Source organism: Macaca thibetana, chromosome 4, assembly GCF_024542745.1.
Source record: "Macaca thibetana thibetana isolate TM-01 chromosome 4, ASM2454274v1, whole genome shotgun sequence".
NCBI lineage: Eukaryota > Metazoa > Chordata > Mammalia > Primates > Cercopithecidae > Macaca > Macaca thibetana.
In genome coordinates, this window is record NC_065581.1 from 34,507,371 (window position 1) to 34,525,216 (window position 17,846).

Genomic DNA, 17,846 nt, shown 5'->3' on the forward strand with positions numbered 1-17,846 from the left:
ATGCCCTGGTGACTGTGCTGCCTTTTCCCTCAGCTCTCCAGGCACAATAAACAGCTGCAGCACCTGCTGAAGCCGGTGAAGCGCATTCAAGAGGAGGAGGCCGAGGGTATCTCTTCCATGGTGGGTGCTGGCCCCGAGACTGGGGTGGGGGCAGGGCCTGGAGCCCAGGGAGGAGCCTCAACCCAAGGGCATAGCCTGGAACAGAGTGAGGCCCTAGAATATGAGCCAGGCTAGAATTTGGGGGTACAGCTCAGGAGGCTGATCGGGACTGGCAGCCAGGGGTGAAACCCAGACTGAGAAATGGAAGCAAGGCTCAGGTGGGTCTGGGGTGGTTCTGGAAGCTTTAAGCAGGACCCGGGCTGCACTTGGGCAGGACTGAGGAAGGCCCCGGCTATCCTCTGGGATTCTCTGGTAATGGCTCTCCCGCTTCCCTCCCTTTGGCACCAGATTCTCGAGGCTACGTCCTAGTTGGGCTGGGCTTGGCCTGGTCTGGCTTGGCGGGAACACTCGCTGAAGTGTAGTTCAGAGCTGGGGGAAGGCCTGGGAGGCTAGGGGCTGAGTGCCAGGCCTGGATGTGCAGGCTGGGGTCTGACCTCTGCGCCCTCCCCATCTTCAGCTCAGCCTCAACAACAAGCAGCTGTCACAGATGCTCAAGTCCTCAGTGCCAGCACAGGAGGAGGAGGAAGACCCCCTGGCCTACTACGAGAACCACACGTCCCAGATCGAGGTGGGCCTGTGGGCAGCAGGGGTGGGCGTGGGGGCCTGGGCCGGGTGTGACCATGTGCTGTGTGTGCTCAGATTGTGCGGCAGGACCGCAGCATGGAGCAGATCGTGTTCCCAGTGCCCGGCATCTGCCAGTTCCTGACGGAGGAGACCAAGCACCGGCTCTTCACCACTACCGAGCAGGACGAGCAGGGCAGCAAAGTGAGCGACTTCTTTGACCAGTCCTCCTTCCTGCACAACGAGATGGAGTGGCAGCGCAAGCTCCGCAGTGAGACCCGCAGGCGGGAGGGTGGGGCGGTCTGGAGCTGCTCACTGACACCCTGTTATAATGGCCTCCCTTGCCTGCCTGTGGGTGCCCTGCGCCCACCCCCCCCCCACCCCAAGGAAGCGCTCTTCCATGTGTGGCTTCCTCCTGAGCGCGTCCCCGCATGCAAGGGACAGAGGGTGCTCACCAGGGCCCTCCAGCAGCTCGCCGTTGCCCTCCTCAGGCATGCCGCTGATCTACTGGTTCTCCCGCCGCATGACCCTGTGGGGCAGCATCTCCTTCAACCTGGCCGTGTTTATCAACATCATCATTGCCTTCTTCTACCCCTACATGGAGGGCGCGTCCACAGGTGAGAACACAGGGCTGGCCGGCAGGTCCCCCGGCCCTGCCATGCCTCCTTCCTGGGTTGGGGCAGAGCCTTGAGGCCAGCTGGCCTCTGAGGGGACCAGATGCAGACTGTGCAAAAGCACCCCCTTGCACCTTCCTGGGGGCTCTCACCACATCATGGAGACACAGGTGCGGTCCAAGGGGACGGTCAGGGTCTTTGACCTCATGGGAGATGGCGCATGCGTGCACGTGCACATGCACAGATGTGTCAGCCAGAAACAAGACCTGGTAGCCGCAGCTGGAGAGGGCCTCCCGCTTAGGCCTGAGGGGCAGGTGTAATGGAGAAGGCTAAAACCAGGCACCAGGAACTTAACTGAGAAGGCTGCCAGGAGAAGGTGGCTTTTCGGCACCTGTTGGACCTGCTGTGGGGCTGTGGTGGGCTTGAGGGAGCCCTTCTCACCCTGCCCCTGGCCCCCAGGCGTGCTGGACTCCCCTCTCATCTCACTGCTGTTCTGGATCCTCATCTGCTTCTCCATCGCGGCCCTGTTCACCAAGCGCTACAGCATTCGCCCCCTCATCGTGGCGCTCATCCTACGCTCCATCTACTATCTGGGCATCGGGCCCACGCTCAACATCCTGGGTGCCCTCAATGTGAGTGCCAGAGGGAGCCCCCATTCCCAAACAAGCTCATGCTCACTGCATTCAGACGGCACGCTGGCCTGCTGCTTCCAGAAGCCCCTGCTCCGTCCCATCTCCTCCTCTCTGTTGGGCTCCCAAGTTCCTTATAGACCGATGGCAGGGACTGTTCTGTGCCTTCTTCCTCTCCCTCAACATCTGAGGACAGCTGGCACCCAGAGACAGAAATTCAAGAGTCCCTTTGGAACAGCAGGGTCAGGGTGGCTGTGCACACTGCTGGCTGTGCATTGCCCAGGGGCACTGCTACGCGGCAGATGTGCAGATTCATATATAATGACAATCTCCTGACAGATGGAAATAAAGTGCTTTGAGCAAGGAATACCTTTGCCTGATAGACCCAGTCAGTGGTCTTCTCTGTCCCCATCCTCCTTTGCCTATACGTCACTGTCTTCCTGGAACTGAGGACCCAAGGGGCTGCTTCTGTATCCTGAGTCCCAGGCGCCCAGATGTATTTCTGGAAGCAATTTCGTTAATGCCGTGCCTCCCAGGCTCTGAGCTGGGCAATGGGGAGGCATGTGTGCAGATTCAGGGTAGGTGGTAGGGTACTGACCCTCATGCCTTGCACTCGCCCCCAGCTGACCAATAAGATCGTGTTTGTGGTGAGCTTCGTGGGCAACCGTGGCACCTTCATCCGGGGCTATAAGGCCATGGTCATGGACATGGAATTCCTCTACCACGTGGGCTACATCCTGACCAGTGTCCTGGGCCTCTTTGCTCATGAGCTGTTCTACAGCATCCTGGTGAGGCCTTCTGGGTGGGCTGGGGCTGGATGGGGGCATGAGGTGGTTGAGGCTTCCCATGAGTTGTTGGCAGTTCCCTGTCACCAGTCTCTCTGTCCAGTCCTTTTGCTGCTGGGCTGGGAGCAGTGAGATTTCAGTCTTCCTCTGCCTTACCCAAAAGCCTGGCCCTCAAGGCCCTGATGGCCACTCCTGGTGGCCATCTGACCCCTTTCTCCTGTACAGTGGTGGTTCAAGCCTGGACTCTGGAGCTGGACCAGGGGTTTGCATCTCAGCTGGGCTACTGCTAGCTGTGTAACTGGGCAAGTTTCTTAACTGCCCCATGCCTCAGTTTCCTCACCTGTAAAATGGTGATTACAACAGCCCCTGCCTTCTAAAATAATTGTGAGATGAAATGAGCTAATGCATGGAAAGCACTTACACTGTTTCCTGGCATGTAGCAAGGGCATTGTAAGAGTTGGCTGGTATTCAACCACCCGTTTCACCCCTCGTGCCTTCCCCTGGGCCACTCCCTTTCTGTGACCCTAGAATTCCAGGTTCTTTGAGAAGCTCCCCTGACAGACCCACCCAGCTTGGTTACTCCTGACTAAGTGCAGAGACCTCCCTAGAGGAGCCTTGGGAAACTCTGGAGCCCGGGCAGCCCTCAGGGTTCCAGTGGCATCCCCAGCGAGATTGGCTGGCCCAGCCCCTCAAGGCGCCATCCCTATCTCAACCCCATCCTGCAGCTCTTTGACCTCATCTACCGCGAGGAGACCCTGTTCAACGTCATCAAGAGTGTGACCCGCAATGGCCGCTCCATCCTGCTGACAGCCCTGCTGGCCCTCATCCTGGTCTACCTCTTCTCCATCGTTGGCTTCCTCTTCCTCAAGGATGACTTCATCCTTGAGGTCGACCGACTGCCCAACAACCACTCCACAGGTCTTGGAGGCTTCCTCTCCTGGGCAGGTTGTGGGGAATGAGGTTGGGTCTCACAAGTGTCTGGCATCAGGACCAGGACCTGCAGCGCTTACCTCACCAGGCTCCCGTCTGCTTCTCCTCTTGGCTTCTGGGGACGTCTAGCTCACACCAGTCTGCCTCGCTCTTTTCTGGAACACACTGAGTGGGTGGGAGAGCCTTGGGTCTCTGGCCCCTAAGGAACCCCTTGCTTGAGGGCTGGAGCTCCTTGCACTGTCATTCATGTTAAACCCAGTATTTGCAGAAGCTGCCCGTGTGCCAGGCCTAGGGGTACAGAGACCCCTCCCTGCCCTTAGTGTGCAACCCAGTGGGGGGCAGAGGCGTGATGACCTTTCACTGTGGCCAGACAGTGGAGGGCTGGCAGGATCAGGGAAGGTTTCCTGGAGGATGTGACGCTGGGGACAGAGCCAGGGGATGATAAGGCCAGGGACTGGACCTCCTGGTGACCTCATCCATGTCCCCTCCAGCCAGCCCCCTGGGGATGCCACATGGAGCTGCTGCATTTGTGGACACCTGCAGTGGGGACAAGATGGACTGTGTCTCAGGGGTCTCGGTGCCCGAGGTCCTGGAAGGTGAGGGTGGTGTGTGTGTGGGAGTCTGGGTGGGGAGGGAGGAGCTGACAGCCTGGGCCTGAGCACACTCTGCCTGCAGAGGATGGGGAGCTGGACAGCACAGAGCGGGCCTGTGACACTCTGCTGATGTGCATCGTCACTGTCATGAACCATGGGCTACGCAACGGTGGTGGTGTAGGCGACATTCTCCGCAAGCCCTCCAAAGATGTGAGCACTCCTGCCCGCTCCCAAACCTGCGGGGCCCAAGCCACTGTACCGATCAGCAAATGTGGAGAGTCCTTGGCCTCGCATCAGATATTCAGGGTTGAACCCCCTCCCCCGAACTTGTATCCCCTTTTCTCTGCTTTCCACACCCGGCCAATTCCATGACATTACTGCTCAGCTGCCCCCTCACCCCCTCATTCCATAAGGAAAGACTTTGGCAACCAAACTTTGCCCCAGGGCTAGGGACAGTGACCACTGGCTTTCCTAGCCCACAGCAGGCGGGCAGAGGGCGGAGCTCATCAGCTTCATCAGGAGGCCTCATGGTTCGGCTTGGGCAGCCACGTTCCCGAATGTCAGTCCTTCCGCTGTTGCTGAGAAGGAGTGAGAGGCCGCCTCCCTGGCCAGACACGGTTTCTGGAATGCGTGTGGCCAGGCGTCCTGAGGGTGGGCAGAGGTGTTCAGAGCTGCCTCTTTCCCTAATCAATGTTAGGGGCAGAGACATGCCAAGACTCGTAGCCCTACCTCCCCACACCTGACTCCTGCAGGCCTTCACCCCATCGTGTCCTGAGTCCACGCTTTCCTAACCCAAACTCAGGGCTTTTGCTTGCAATTCTTGCTCTGGAGCCAGGTTGGGTCCACTCTGCCATCTGACAGCCCCTAAGCCAGAGGCCCTCATCACAGCCCTGGCCCCCACCTGAGTCCTGTCTTGCCCGGGTGAATGTGGGGACCACCGGGCCCAGCCTCCCTGCCTCACCCCCCACAGGAGTCTCTCTTCCCAGCGAGAGTGGTCTATGACCTCCTGTTCTTCTTCATCGTCATCATCATCGTGCTGAACCTCATCTTTGGGGTAATCATCGACACCTTCGCTGACCTGCGTAGTGAGAAGCAGAAGAAGGAGGAGATTCTCAAGACGACATGCTTCATCTGTGGTGAGGGTTGCTTCCTGCTCTGCGGAGGCCGCAGCGGGGCTGGGACATCATCTGACGCCAGCGGCAGTGGCGGTTTGGCCCCTCCTGCCGTGGGGCTGATGATTTGATGCATTTGCTCATCCCAGAACTGGGGAGAACATGACCCTGCCTGAACTTGGAGTCAGAAGGGAGCGAGACAGGGCCATCCCTGTAAACCCCTGGGGTTTCTAGGCGAGGACTTGAGCCCAGACAGTGCCTGGAGCTTCTAGTCTCGGTCCAGTGCTTTTCCCACCCCTGAAACGAAGTGCTAGTCCCCTCACCAGCCACCTCGGGCTCAGGCAGATGTCACCTGTATGGCCTGTAGGGCCTCGCTTATTCAGCCATTCATGCTTCCCCTGAGTTCGGGGAATTCTGGCGTTTACTACTAGAGTCCTCAGTTTCCGCTGCGGGAGGGCTGCAGCTGCGGCAGGGCAGGATCTCCACTAAGTGGCTGTTGCTTCAAATAGCAGTGACCCAAATAGCCCAGAGCAAGCTGTTGGAAGCGCTCATCCTGAGAATAAATGCCTCCCCGCCCCCAAGCTGGGTCCCCTCCAGCAGGTGGCCCTGCAGTGGCTCTTGATGGCTGATGGTTTCATTCCCGCCCTCTGCACCCTCAGGTCTGGAAAGGGACAAGTTTGATAACAAGACGGTGTCATTTGAGGAACACATCAAGCTGGAGCACAACATGTGGAACTACTTGTACTTCATTGTCCTGGTCCGCGTGAAGAACAAGACCGACTACACGGGCCCCGAGAGCTACGTGGCCCAGATGATCAAGGTGTGAGCAGGGGCTGCGCCGGGCCTGTGGGCCCAAACCAGCCAGCCATTCTCGAGTCAACATCACTGTGCACCAGAGGCCTCATGGCTTTAGCTTCTGAGTGCCCTGGGCTCTGGCGAAGAGTGGCCACATCTGTCTGTTGGCCCTGGGAGGCCAGGGGAGGGGCTCGGACAGCTGCAGACACTTGCTGAAAGGTCAGCAGGGCGAGGAGCAGCAGCTGGAAGCAGCTCTGGGCTGCACGGGGGCCCTGCCGGGGGCCCGCTGCTGCGGAGGGGCCTCCTCCCACTTCTGGGTGTCAGGAAAAATCCCACAGCAAACCCATCAGCCCCAGAGAACGCGTGTGGTATCCCTGGGCCTGTGGTGCAGTGATGCTGAGGCGGGGTGGAGTTGGGGAGATCCTGTCTTGGCCAGTGATCTGTGGGCCGCTCTCAGGGAGTGTTTTCTAGCTTGGTGGGAAGGCAGGCTGCTTCCTAAAAAGTCTGAATTAGATGGTCCTGGGCTGAAGGGGAGCCTGGAAAAACTTTAAATATCATCTGTCCAATGTCTGTAATAATGGAGTGAAGACAATGAATCATAAAGAAGGAATTCTTTGTCGTTTAAGTCTGTATTTCGAGCTGATCTTTGTGTACAGGTTTATCTGCTGGTCTGAGAATTCACAGCTCACAAGGAAGCCGAGAACTGCTTAGTGCCCCTCCCTCCCCACTCCTCTGTCCTGGGAAACGTGGCTTTGCCTCCCAGGCACGTGTCAGATGCCAGCTTTCCTCAGCGGAGCCTCCCGCTCCCTCCGTTTGCCATCTGTCTAACTTGTGTCTTCCCGGGGCGTGGGGCGTGCTTGTCAGGCAGGCGGGCGGGAGGAAGGAAGGAAGGAGATCCAGGGTCTGTCTGGGTGCAGAGGCCTTCCTCCACCTCTCAGGGGGTGTTATGAAAGTAAACAGATGGTGCTGATACCAGCGAAGGACTCAAACTCAGCTGCCGACGCTGTCTAACGGAAGTCAGCCTGTCTCTGTGGCAGAGGGTTGACAGAGGGTTGACTGCCAGCTCACTCTGGCCCCAGGGAGGACCAGGTCAATTCAGATTTTCCCATGACACATCCCTGACGAGTAATTTTGTCAGGGGTGTGGCAGAAGCCTCCCCCCACATTACTCTAAATGAGGCCTTTCTGGGCTGGGCCCATGCCTGCTCACCCACTGGTGATGTTTTTCAGAACAAGAACCTGGACTGGTTCCCCCGGATGCGGGCCATGTCCCTTGTCAGCAACGAGGGCGAGGGGGAGCAGAATGAGATTCGGATTCTCCAGGACAAGCTCAACTCCACCATGAAGCTGGTATCCCACCTCACTGCCCAGCTCAATGAGCTCAAGGAGCAGGTATGCACCCTGCTTGATCCCAGGCCCACCCTGGGCTCTATCCCTGGGCAGTCCCTGCCTGCCTTCATCCTTCCTGCCCCACCCTCTTCCCCACTGGCCTCTGGCCCTGGATGAGAAGGTAGGTTCCAAACCCACTCTCCCCTACATGGCAAGTCAGACTGGGGTTGACAACCCCTGCCTTGGGCTGTTAAAGACAAGGCCAAGTGGAAACTTAGTACAGGGTGGTGGGGCCCTCCGTCTCTCATCCCCTTCCTCTTGCAGCTGCCAGGTAGGTCCTTTGAGGGGATTCCTGAGTTTAAGGCCCTCTTGCCTAGACATCCTCCTCTGCATCTGGCAGTGCCTGCATGAAGATGAGGCAGCCTGTTAGTGGGCTGGTTTCCCAGCTGCATCAGATCCGGGGTTTGTGACACGCTAATTGAGAACAAGGGTTTGGTGCTGACATCGACATCCTTAAAGCACCCCGAGGGGCCCTGGCCCACCGCCAGTGCTGAATAGCAGCTGGGCCCACAGAGGAAGACGGGCGCCAAGCCCTTCCACAGCACCCATGGAGAGAAGGTGCCAGGAGGCCTGACCAGGCCTGTTGGCATCTGCTTAACCCTAGATGACAGAGCAGCGGAAACGCAGGCAACGCCTAGGCTTTGTGGATGTCCAGAACTGCATGAGCCGCTGAGAAGAGCCACTGAAGGCCCCAGCAGGGGATGCTCATCACTGGAGACTGCGATTGTGAAGAACACTGCCCCCTCCCCTGGGTTGGGTGGCCCAGCCAGCTGGCCAGCCTCCACTCCCACTCTGCCAGACACCCCGACACCCACCCAGGCTTTCAACAGCATGGAGGGGGAGCCTCAGAGCTCACAGACCTGCTTAGAGCCCTTAAAAAAAAAAAGACTTGAAAGTTCACTGGGACTCAGTTCACCTTAATGCCTTAGCAGAAGACAAATCCTACCTAGAGACCTTTGTCCCTTAAAGCAATAACTGACAACTCTTTGTAGTCCTCCTCATGGGTAGTTAAAAGTGGGGTCACCCCTTTATCTCCAAGCACTACATTTTGGCTGCTGCCGGCCTCTGGGGAGGTGGCAGTAATGCTGTTACTAGTGATTTTAGGGCTTTGTTATTTAACTTATTCCAAGGGTGCTGTGCTCAGCCCTGCCCATGGCTGTACAGCTCCCTCCGTGCCTCAAATCTGCTGTAGCCAGTGCAGACCTCACTGTCGTGTCCATGCCACCCTGGCATGGCTGTAGGTGGCCTGATGACTCCATGATGGACCATCTTGCTCCTGGGACCTGCCTCTTCCCAGGCTTCCTGGGGGAGAGTTGTATGCCCAGCCAAACAAGGGCTGAGCGGCGTTCGCATGGCTGTTTCATGACCGCTTGTTTTTCTCCTTTTGGTGTAACGTTTTACAAATCCTTTGGCCTGAGAACTAATATGTTAATTGCCTTAAATAAATTAATAGAAGTCTAGTCCGTTAAAAAGGGATGTGTTTCCTGCACTCCCCCGGGGGCTGTGGGGATTAACAGGACACACTGGCAGAAGACAGGAACAAGAGTCCTTCCCTGCTGGCCTGGCCTCTCCTCAGGCTCTCGGGAGATGCACTGAGTGACATCGTGTCTCGGGTCCTCCCCTGAGATCTCCCTACCCAGAACTGCATTTAGGCATAACTAGTTTCTACTGCAGTCCTGTCGATTTTATTTTATGTATTTCAGAACATCCTGAGGAGTCTAGACACAGACGAGGTTGAGAACCCACTTCTAGTTTGTACCCACCAGGGGCGCTGTGGGCCCAGCCTGGTCCCTCACGGTTCCAGACAGAAGAATGCTCAACTAGGAAAGTGAATGTGTCTATCAGTAAGAGCCAAAGTTCCATGGAATAATGAGGTGACCCTGTGTGTGTCCTCAGCCAGCAGGGCCTCTGACTTGTGGCCACCTACAGAACCTGCCCACAATGCTGAAGCCAACTGCAGCTGAGGCCCCGCCTGGCCAAGGCCTGTCTATAGCTTCCCTGTCCCTTAAGCCAATTGGGCAGTGTGGGTTTTTGCAAGGTCAGGGACAGAGGCCTGAGGTTCGTCCTCTGAGTCAGTGGGGACGAGGGCCAAGCAGGCTTTTTGCCTCTCTGGGCCTCACACTTCCCTGATGCTTTCTGTTTGCAACAGGATGCCCTTTTCAGTATTTACTGCTATTTTTGGCTTCCTCCCAGGAGCTCCTACAACAAAAGGGAGCCCGAGTATCTTGCCAGGAGGCACCAGACCCCTGCTGGAGGGGCGGGGGCTCCTGTGGTCCTGCAGGAAGCACCTTGTGCGGAGGCCCCATTACCTTCCCTGTCAGGCCCAGAGGGAAACCTGCATTTCCTCTCCCCAGGAGATTTCCCTCCCCTGAGCAGCTGTCACAGCAGACAGCCCAATCGCCATCCCTTCTGAGGCTGAAACTTTCTTTAGAGCCTTTCTGGGAAGGCTAGAGGAGATTCCCAAACTGTAAGGTCACGGGGAAACTGGGGCAGTTTTATTGACGATGGCAATGTACAAGACTCCACACCTAGATATGTGGGCGAGGTAAGGCCTGAGCTCAGGCCTTATGATCCTCCTCAGGACCCTTGGAGGAAAACTTCTCCTGCAGTTTCTTCCACATGCTTTTATCCATTTCCTTAAGCTCTTCCAAGGTGTCTGCAAAAGGGAAAGACAAAAAGAGAGAGACAAGTCTAAAACTTGATGACGTAGATTGGACCCATGGGGCTTTCCCGACACAAGCATGCCCTGCTTTTCACACAGTGTGTTCCTGAAAAAGGGAAGTGTAGACCCAGCTTCTGAGGAGCAGATCAAACAGGGTAACAGAAGTGACCACTCGCGGTGACTGAGCACTGTGTGCCAGGCTGTGTGCCCAGCACGCTCTCAGTGGTTTCTTGCCCTCTCCTCACCCTTGGCATCAAAGCAGGGTGTGCTGCTCGTTGCCCTGCTCCATACGAGGGCAAATAAATGGCCCTGCGCTGTCTGCTGTGCAACCCACAGGCCCAGATGGTCCATCGCAAAATTTGGCCTGCTCCACACAGGCCTGTCTCATTTTCAGGTGTGGAAACTGAGGCAGGAGGTGGTGAAGTAACTTGCTCAGTTTGCACAGCTGGGAAGTGGAGCAGGGATTTGAATCCTGGCGTGCAGGTCCAGCACATGCTGTGGAATTAAGCAGGCACTGAGAGAGGGATGGACTTAGGCCTGAATCCCAGCCCATTGTCTCCCACTGTGGGTCCCCTCCCACTGTGGGTCCCCTCAAGCACATTACTCAACCCTCTATACTTCGGGTTCCTCATCTGTAAAATGAAGATAAAAACACACATCTGCAGACAACTTGGGGAGAGGTGAAAAAGAAAGAAAGAAAAAAAAAAACATGTACCTCCAAAGTTGTAAGGATTAAAGAAAATCATGGAAGTAACTTGCTTGGCACACAGCCTGCACTCAATGAAAAGGCAGCCATCTCTACCACAGTGCGGGTGGGAGGGGCTTTTGTTTAAGAAAATACACGTCCCCACACCCAGGAACCAAAGCAGGGTTTCTTGGCCTTGGCACTACCAACACTTTGGGCCAGATAATTTTTCGTTGTGGGCTGGCCTGTGCATCACCGGAGGCTGTTTTGAAGCATCCCGGCCTCTACCCACTAATGCCAGTGGCACCGCTGCCCCCACCACCAGTTGTGACAACTAAAAATGTCTCCAGAGATTGCCACATGTCCCCTGGGAGGCAAAATCACCCCCAGTACGGAAACATTTTTCTGAAGTCTCTAGGGCTAATGTTCCATGAAATCTAATTTTACGTATATGTTAAATTTTAGATATTCTTATAATATTGTTTTGCTTGCCTGGCCTGAATTTTCACGTTAACAAAACTACCGGAGAAAAGAGTATCTTTTCTGACCAAGAAAGGTGACAGAAAAAAGCCCCTGCTCTGGCGCTTTTCCGGAAGTCCACGTTTCCAGTGTCCAGGTGGACATTGAGGGACACTGTCCATCTCCAAGCCCTGAGGCCTCCCTAAGGCGCTTTCCATGACACCAGTCCCAGGGTGGACACACATGTGACCCAGAACACAGCACATTTCAGACTCGCCAGGCCCTCAAAGCCTCTCGCTACAAGGTGCTGCAGGTCTTTTCTTGTCCTGTCAGAGGAAACATTTGGTAAGCTTACGCCACACAATTTGCAACAAAAATACGAGGCTTGCTGTGAAAAATTCTCAGCAAATTTCCTGGAACTAAACTTGCAGCCAGAACAAGCTGCAGCGTGGACCAATGGCGGGACTATCTCCTAGCCTTCGTTGCTGCCTGTTTTCCACTTGCAGAGGCTGCCCTGAGGTGAACAACATAGAGGGCAGAAGCAGGGCCTCTGGAACTTATTTCCACCCTCACTTCAAGTTCAAACTTTGCTCAAACTGTCCAGGGCCCTCACGATAATGTGCATCAATGCTGCTAATTAGACAGACCCAGGGATAGAAGAGTAAATTTACACATTAAAAAAATCGCCAATAAAGTGATTTTGCCTGGCCAAAATATCTTCACCCATTTTCCCAAAGAGTACTGGAATAAAAACAGGGTTAGAGTTGACATGTAATAGCAGGTGACACCACCAGGTTTTAATCTCAGAAGATGGTTTTCTAGAAGCCCAAATCCTCAAAACTAAGTTGCTGAAGGCTGCCAGAAGAAGAGGAAAGACATATTTCTAGAATACCAGAAGGAAATGTGTCAGGGCCATGCCCTTCCAGAAAAGGTTAGCCTATTTTTGTATATAATATACTTGGCAACAAAAATAGTAATTTTCCAGTACCTGCCTACTTCAGCCCTGGCTCTCTGGCCCCCCCTCCTTAGGGACAATGGAGATAGGGAATTAAGGAAAGGACAGGCTTGGCAGGATGTTTCCTTTCTTGTTAATCAGAGTCTATCAATGACTCTAAAACATACCTAGTTCAACTCATATCTAACCCACAGACCACGTCCCCTGGGTCAGATAACTCTTAGGCGGATATCCCCAAACACGTTTATTGAATGGCTTTTTGTTTTAATTAAAACCTTCATTGTTTATAAAGCCCCCTTAGGACCATAAAAATAAAATAATTTTCCTTCCATCCTGATTTCAACTACTTCCATTTGGCAAATATGTAGTCCCCTGTTCCCTGCTGCCCAGCCTTGAATTTAAAAGCACTAAAGATAGATTTTCTTTTTTAAATAACGCCTTTGACCTTCTCCACAGTATATGGTCAAAATGCATGAGCCCTGTAGCTTCAGAATTTCCTCTGGGCTGTTCTACAAGACTTTCCATCAAGCAAAGCTGCCGCCTTAGACAATTCCCCTTGGCCACTCAAACTCAGAGTCATTTGCAAACCAATGAGAAAAGGCAGCTGTGCTTTCATTACCTGTGGACAGGATCAGCTTGTACTCTTCCAATGACAGGCCACTGAAGCTGGTGTCTCTGGGGCGAGGGTACTGGTCACCGGGGCAGAAAGGAAGTGAAGGGAGGAGAGAGATCAGTCCACAAGCCCTGCTCTCTGACTGCATTTCATCTGGGCCCTAGGCAACCAGAGGCCAGGCCTAGCAAGAAGAGCAGCGCCACCTTGAGGTTAAGACTTGGCCTCACAAGAACCGGTACAGTCTCCAGCAGGCAGCTCCAACTTTAATGTACCCATGAGTCCTCCCTGGAAAACGCAGGTATGGGTGGGGCCCCTGATTTGCTTTTCTAACCAGCTCCCAGGTGATGCCCATGCTGCTGCTCATGGATCACATGTTAGTAAGGAGGATTTAGAAAAAATCCATCTTCCACATAGGCATATGGCCACGTTTGTGGAGTTACTGAACACATTTTTCAAGTATGGGAAAAACCACTCTAAATGGAATTTGACAGTAATCATGTTGGGGCCCAGCTCCGGAAAGGACGGCACTTTCCCAATCATCCCACCTTTATCACCAGAGTGTGGGGAGGTGTCAGTTCCACAGAGTGAATGGGAAAATTGGTATAAATCCAATGGCTGTCAGACACTCCCAGGAGCACACACTGGCATATCAAATACATGGCTTCTATTCATAATTGGTTTTCTTTGTTTCTTCCCTTTTCCCTGTATTCACAATTTTAAACAGCTTTTATTTAGGTGGTGTAAAAGCCTCTACCAGGCACCTCTGTTGGCTTGGTTGAAATTACTGGTTTCATTTGAAAGCAGCAAAGCCAATTCTTTACAAAACATTACATAATCAGATTTTCACTCATTCTTATTAGTTGTCCTGTCAGAAAGCTGGGGATATAAAAGACTGTGGCCCACTCACCTTGTGTTTGTAGTAGTTTGAATGGAGTCGCGCTAAGCTCTCGTACATCTGATCACAGGCCTCAGGCTCTGCAACCTGAAAAGCAAAGAACCCCCAAGGAGGTGAGCAAAGGAGTCCTGCCTCCCACAGTGTCTGTACCTCGAGGAAAGACCATACTTAATAAGGCATTCACATGAAGCAGGCCTGCAGCTAGCACTGGCTTCTCCACTCTGCGGGAAGCAAACCTGGACTATAGCTCTGCTATTAGAAACTACTTTTTGGAGGCATAGCTCTGCCTCATCAACTCCCCAACCTGCAGAAAAATCAGATTAATCAGCAAACAAGCATCTGTGGAGCATCTGTGACTTGTGAGCCACGACAGCAGCTGCAGTGGGAGATGCCACAATAGAAATGTAAGGTTGGAAAGGCGTGCCTAACAAAGGGGGTGCTGGGCAGAGTGGGCTACAGGGACTCAGTGGGGGAGTCCCCACATGCTCAAGTGGTCAGTGCATGATGGAAGTGAGACGACGCTAGGTTCTGAAAGAAGCACAGGGGTCAGCGAGCAGAAGGGAGAAGGGCAGGCCTTCCTGGGGGAGGAGATGCTGTCAGCAAGGAGGAGGCGGCAGGAATCCTCTGGGATGCTTCAGGCCAGACCAGTAGATTCTTTTTTTTCTTTTTTCTTTTTTTGAGACAGAGTCTTACTCTCTTGCCCAGGCTAGAGTGCAGTGGCACAATCTTGGCTCACTGCAACCTCCGCCTCCTGGGTTCAAGTAATTCTCCAGCCTCAGCCTCCCGAGTAGCTGGGATTAAAGGCATGTGCCACCACACTCAGCTAATTTTTGTATTTTTTAGTAGAGACAGGGTTTCACCATGTTGGCCAGGCTGGTTTCGAACTCCTGACCTCAAGTGATCTGCCTGCCTCAGCCTCCCAGTGCTGGGGTTATAGGCGTGAGCCACCATGCCCAGCCTCAGACCAACAGAATCTTTTAGCAAAGGCAAAAAAAAAAAAAAAACAAAAAAAATCACCTGAGTTTTCATCTGTGATAAGTGGGGAGCTGCTGAAACTCTACAAGAAGGGAAGAAACATGAAGGTGGCAACATTTAAGATAAAATGGGTAAACTGAGGAGAACCAAGATGGGACCACAGTTAGGTCCTGCTAGAAAGGAGATGGCCCAGAACCCTGAGGCGTTGCCATAGAAAGGGGGATATAAGTAAATTCTCTGGTGCCAGAGACAGCGATGCCCCGATGGGCATTCTCTGGAAGACGCAGCATACAGAGGAGGTGTGGTCAGGAAGACAGACAGCATACAGAGGAGGCGTGGTCAGGAAGACAGACAGCATACAGAGGAGGTGTGGTCAGGAAGACAGACAGCATACAGAGGAGGCGTGGTCAGGAAGACAGGCGGCATACAGGAGGCGTGGTCTCTTCCCTCTAGTTCGAACTTTCCCTTTACTCTGTCCTTGCTATTACTTATGTATAATTCTTTAAATTTTTCTGCCAAGAATTTTGAAAAGCTCCCCAGAACAAAACTTTCTCTTTTACATTTTTTTCCCCCAAAATTCAAATGATGGATTTTTTCCTAACTTAAATCCTTCCTTGGAGAAGGCAGAGCATAAATAAATCAGTAGTAAAGAAGTTTAATAGGCAGCTCCACTGCTGCCTCTCTGTGCATGTCAAATGAGGTCCCTACTTTACAGCAAACAAAAAAGACAATCCATCATTTAGTTCTACCTGACCCATTCCTGGGTTCAGGCTACTCATCATGAGAACAGCTAGATACATCAGAAGAGGAAGGATTATGGCCTGAAGAGGTGGCCAGTGTTTGCTGAATAATAATCAAAGTCATTATCTGAGTGGACAGAATGAATGGAAAAGGATGAGGCTGGTGCCTCCCTGCTGCCGGACAGCTCTTCCAGGGAAAGTCCCGCTAGAATGGACTTCTGCACACATCTGGACGAACACATCTGGAATACTTCTTCAGCAGGGCATGCACAGCCAAAAGCTAACGCTGGAGTGCAGTGGCGCGATCTCAGCTCACTGCAACCTCCGCCTCCCGGGTTCAAGTGATTCTCCTGCCTCAGCCTCCCAAGTAGCTAGGATTACAGGCACCCACCACTACACCCAGTTAATTTTGTGTATTTTTAGAAGAGACAGGCTTTCACCATGTTGGCCAGGCTGGTCTCGAACTCCTGACCTTGTGATTTGCCCGCCTCAGCCTCCCAAAGTGTGCTCACTTATAAATTTAACAGGCATTCACTGAGACCCTAGAGCATGCTTGGCCCATCCATGAGCAGGGGATGCTTGGGTGAATGAGTACCTCCAAGGCTGTAGGGAGCAGTGGAGCCAAACTGTCTGGGTTGAATCCTGGCACCATCCCTTATCAGCTATGTGATGTCAGGCAAACCATTCACTCTTCCCCCATGAAACACACTTAAAAAAAAAAAAGTTGCCAGTTTATCTTTCTCTGTATCTGTACATACGTATCTTTCTTCTGATCCACTTGAAAGTAGAAGCATAATGCCCCTTCACCCCATAATATTTCATTGTGCATTTCCTAAGAAGAATATTCTCTTATATAACCACAGTACAGTGATCAAATTCAGGCCACTTAACATCGATACAACATTATTATCTAATGCACAGTCCATATTCCAATTCTGTCAATTGTCTCAATAATAATCTAAGGAAAAACAGGATGTCCTGCTGCATGTAACAGTCATGTATCTTTTAGTCTCTTTTAATCCGGGACAGTTCCTCGGCCTTTGTCTTTCATGCATTGAACATTTTTGAAGCATACTGGCCAACTTAACCTTTCTTTTAAAAGAAAATATAATAATAGCCCCTACTTCCCAGGGTGGTGTGAGGATAAATGAGGTAATGCTTGGGCTGCTCTGAATTCCAGGCCTGGAACACCGATAAATGTGAGTGATTAGTTTTTCTTACAGTTATTAGTAGTAAAGAGTTGTAGTAAACACAGGCCCCTGTCTCACAAAGTAAGAGGGGAAAGGACAGAACGGTTTAGGACCACCCTGGTGAGAGTGGAACGAAGGGGCATGTACGAGATGCTATGGGCCTGCGGGGCCAGGCAGGAAGTGCTGGAGAATGAGCGGCTGAGGATGGGTGCATGTAACAGCAAGGGAGTGGGGGCGCTCCAGGCACAGGACCAGGTGGAGCCCGTGCCCAGGGAATGGGTCAGCATGTTATCAGTGGATCAGCATGGCTGGTGTGCACTGCAGATGATGGCGCTGGAAACGGAAGTGAGGACGGATGAGAAACTGCTGAGGCTTCACTCCTGACTGACGCTGGTGGCTCTCAGCGGTCACTGAGCACTCCATGGTCTGCCAAGAGAGCAGTTGTCTGCTGTACCCGGTCTTCACCTGATGGCTGCTTATCTGGACCCTCCCATCCTGCCACCATCCCCACCACCTTCCCAACTAAGCTCTTAGGAAAGGAGTCCACACGCTGATTTGCCTTCCTCCCATAGCCTCTGCCTCTCTCCTGGGCTCCTAACACTGCTTCCTGATAAACCTGCATTCCAACCAGATCCTCACCCTCAAACACCTTGTCAACTCAAGTTCCTGCTCCAACTCTCTAGCAGTGAGAAGTCACCAGTAGGCTGCTCAGCAACCTTGTATCATACCCTCAAGCAGGTGTGCTATAAAGTGCTGTCCTTCCTTGCCACCTAGTCCCATCTCTGATGGGCAGCAGGACAGACAGGAGGGGCACAAGGGACGGGTCACCCTTGCAGAGTGCTGCTCCTGTAAGAGCAAAGTGCACAAAGTCTAAGTGCAAAAAGCAAAGTGACGCTCAGGTACTCTCACTTCTTAAGCTTCCTCTGTGTGAAAGAGACAGTCTCCTAGAGAGTTCCCAGAAGTCCTGGACTCAATTGTAATCCGAGAAAGAAAAACAAACACCTGAGTCCTAAAACAGACTTGCCACCCAGTTTCCTGTTTGAGGTCAGAAGGTGTCTGAGGCTGTAAAAGCAGCTCAGTGGAGGTGACAGGAGTTTGAGATATAC

General features: G+C 53.2%; 2 protein-coding genes across 50 annotated transcripts in view; one reads left to right on the forward strand and one right to left on the reverse strand.

Moving 5' to 3' along the window:
- ITPR3 (inositol 1,4,5-trisphosphate receptor type 3) overlaps positions 1-9,038 on the forward strand; it is a 76,622-nt gene extending 67,584 nt beyond the window's left edge. Inside the window, exons 46-58 of the mRNA XM_050787539.1 lie at positions 34-120; positions 617-727; positions 799-991; positions 1,212-1,337; positions 1,794-1,966; positions 2,587-2,751; positions 3,474-3,666; positions 4,170-4,274; positions 4,354-4,481; positions 5,242-5,407; positions 6,043-6,203; positions 7,408-7,569; positions 8,171-9,038. Coding sequence (XP_050643496.1) covers positions 34-120; positions 617-727; positions 799-991; positions 1,212-1,337; positions 1,794-1,966; positions 2,587-2,751; positions 3,474-3,666; positions 4,170-4,274; positions 4,354-4,481; positions 5,242-5,407; positions 6,043-6,203; positions 7,408-7,569; positions 8,171-8,239 — 1,839 coding nt within the window. The 3' untranslated portion in view covers positions 8,240-9,038. The remainder of the gene's footprint in view (positions 1-33; positions 121-616; positions 728-798; positions 992-1,211; positions 1,338-1,793; positions 1,967-2,586; positions 2,752-3,473; positions 3,667-4,169; positions 4,275-4,353; positions 4,482-5,241; positions 5,408-6,042; positions 6,204-7,407; positions 7,570-8,170) is intronic.
- A 1,001-nt stretch (positions 9,039-10,039) lies between these two features.
- Positions 10,040-17,846, reverse strand: part of LOC126952767 (ubiquinol-cytochrome-c reductase complex assembly factor 2) — a 317,841-nt gene continuing 310,034 nt past the window's right edge. For all 49 annotated transcript variants that reach the window (XM_050787729.1, XM_050787742.1, XM_050787744.1 and 46 more), the window contains 3 exons: positions 13,848-13,922; positions 12,947-13,016; positions 10,040-10,222 (listed from right to left, as the gene is read on the reverse strand). In XM_050787729.1, the coding sequence (XP_050643686.1) occupies positions 10,125-10,222; positions 12,947-13,016; positions 13,848-13,922 (243 nt within the window). In that variant the 3' untranslated portion in view covers positions 10,040-10,124. The remainder of the gene's footprint in view (positions 10,223-12,946; positions 13,017-13,847; positions 13,923-17,846) is intronic.